The sequence below is a fragment of the Montipora foliosa genome, chromosome 13 (genome assembly GCF_036669935.1).
Source record: "Montipora foliosa isolate CH-2021 chromosome 13, ASM3666993v2, whole genome shotgun sequence".
Taxonomy (NCBI): domain Eukaryota; kingdom Metazoa; phylum Cnidaria; class Anthozoa; order Scleractinia; family Acroporidae; genus Montipora; species Montipora foliosa.
In genome coordinates, this window is record NC_090881.1 from 15,728,989 (window position 1) to 15,731,488 (window position 2,500).

The 2,500-nt window shown below is 41.5% G+C and overlaps 1 protein-coding gene across 1 annotated transcript in view; it reads right to left on the reverse strand.

The window, feature by feature from the left end:
• Positions 1–2,500, reverse strand: part of LOC137981756 (uncharacterized) — a 7,185-nt gene that overhangs the window by 3,477 nt on the left and 1,208 nt on the right. The window contains exon 2 of the mRNA XM_068828812.1: positions 1,902–2,081. Coding sequence (XP_068684913.1) covers positions 1,902–2,081 — 180 coding nt within the window. The remainder of the gene's footprint in view (positions 1–1,901; positions 2,082–2,500) is intronic.

The window sequence follows — 2,500 nt, forward strand, 5'->3', positions numbered from 1 at the left end:
CCTTTACACAACATCAAGATTAAAGAACCGCGAACACTACATACTTGCTAAAGAAGCTGTACGTGCAAACAAGCTAGACATTTTCACTGTTAGTGAAACATGGCTTGACAGCACAGTCTCAGATATAGAAGTGGACTTTCCCGGCTTTCATTTTCATCGACTCGACAGAAACATCCAAACTGGTAGGGGTGTTTGCATTTTCACAAAACAAGGCTTCAAAGTGGAACGCTTACACAAACTATCTTACATTCCTGCTTCTGGTCTGCATATGTTGTGGGTCAAAATTCAGATCAGAAACTGGAGGTCTTTCTTAGTGTGTACTGTCTTCAAGCCACCAGACACAAGCACCTTATGATTTGATACAGATTTAAGCGAAACTCTTGTTAAAGGACTTTCACTAAACAAACCAATTTTCATTTTAGGGGAGTTAAGCGGTAAAATGTTGAACGACAACGGTCCAGCTTGACAAGCTCTCGCGAGCTTCTGTTCTTCTCTCCACCTATTGCAGCTGATTACTCATCCAACAAGAATAACTCAAAATTCAGAAACCTTAATTAATGTCAAACGGAAAACTTGTAATGGAAACGAAAGTCGTTCCCCTCTCCATAAGTGATCATGAATTAATTTGTGCCACTCTAAAGCTGAAGAAAGAACGGACCGTGCCTGTTTACGTAACTAAAAGAAGCTTCGAACACTACGATCATCAAGAACTTCTTAGCGACATGTCAAGTGTGCCATGGTCTGTTGTCGACTGTTTTGACAACGTGGAAGACCGACTCGATGTTTTCAACCTGTTGTTCAATGAAGTATTGGATCGACACGCACCCATCAGAACGATTAAAGTCGGGAACCGTCCTAACCCATTCGTGACGGACGAAATTCTTGGTCTCATGAAGACAAGGGATAAGTGGCGCAAATAAGCGAAGAAAACTAAAGACCCTCTTGCCTGGGCCGCATATAAATCCCTCAGGCAAGAAGTAAAGAGAAAACTGAAAATAGCAGAACGAGAGTATGTTGCAGAGCAAATTAAGCAGAATCCAAATAATCCACGTTGTATTTGGAAATCGAGGAACCAAAGAATTTTCAGTTAAGATGATAAATCAGTTGCAAATGAATTCAACACCTTCTTTTCTTCAGTTGGCCAAGCGACCGTCGATAAAATAAATTCTCTAGCAGATGAATGTAAATACAACCTTGCCAAACCAGGTTTCAAGCCAAGGGCGCACGGTGAATCAGAGCAATTTGTATTTGATAATGTGAAATGTAAACAAAATCCAAGATATCGTTTCAGCAATGCCGACAAATAAAGCCCCTGGGATCGATAAAATCCCAATGCGAGTCGTTAAAGATAGCCTTCCTGTTATCCTACCAACACTCACATCAATTATCAACGCATGCTTTGTTACAGGAACATTTCCTCCGCTTTGGAAAATGGCTGAAGTCACACCTATATATCCCAAAGGAAGGCGATCATGAAAAACCAAACAACAACAGACCTGTTTCACTTTTGCCTACTCTCTCAAAAGTGTGCGAAAAAGTCGCTTTGGACCAATTTGTGGCATTTTTTTAGAATCAAAACAACGGCTTTCTACTAAGCAAAGTGGAAACAAACGATTTTAAAAGAAACGACTCTCATAGAAACGACCCGACGTCATTCTGGAAGCAATTGATAAGCAGAACGTCACTGCTTAGTCGTATTGGATATGAGCAAGGCTTTCGACAGTCTTAATCACGAAATCCTTTTGTTAAAGCTGCAAGATATCGGCCTGTCCTCCGCGGCTCTTAACTGGTTTTCTAGCTATGTGTCCAATAGATTTCAAGCCGTCCGTATAAATTCCGAACTCTCAGGCAAACTTCCCATTCAAAGTGGAGTGCCACAAGGGAGTATCCTTGGGCCCAACCTGTTCAATATTTATGTCAAGGACTTGCCCTCTTTCCCTCAGTGCTGCAAATCCAAGACATATGTTGATGACAACAAACTTTAAATAACCTTTCCCGTTCAACAGCGCCCATCTACTGTGGCAGACATGAACAGGGACCTTACTAAGATCAGGAACTGGTGCTTTGATAATCGGCTCCTCCTTAACGCATAAAAAAACCAAACTAATGCTGTTCGGTAGTCGTGAAATGATCGCCAAAATCCTAAATTTCAACCTGTCCTTGCTTGGTAAAGATCTGGTCCCTTCCCGTTGTGCTAGGGAACTGGGGGTGATTTTTGACAATCAGCTTAGTTTCAGCGATCATACTGTTAAGACCGTGTCGTCCTGTATATGTCAAGCCTGACCCAAATAAATCGCGCCAAGCACGCATTTGACAAAGACTTGCTTATAACCATAATTAAGGGTTTAGTTTTCAGAAAAATGTTGTATTGTTCAAGCGTATGGTCAAACACTTCCGCTACTAACATCAACAAGTTACAGGCTATTCAGAACTTTGTTGCCCGCATAGTGACCCTATCACACCGATCCTTAAAACAGCTTCGTTGGATGCCAGGTAAAAC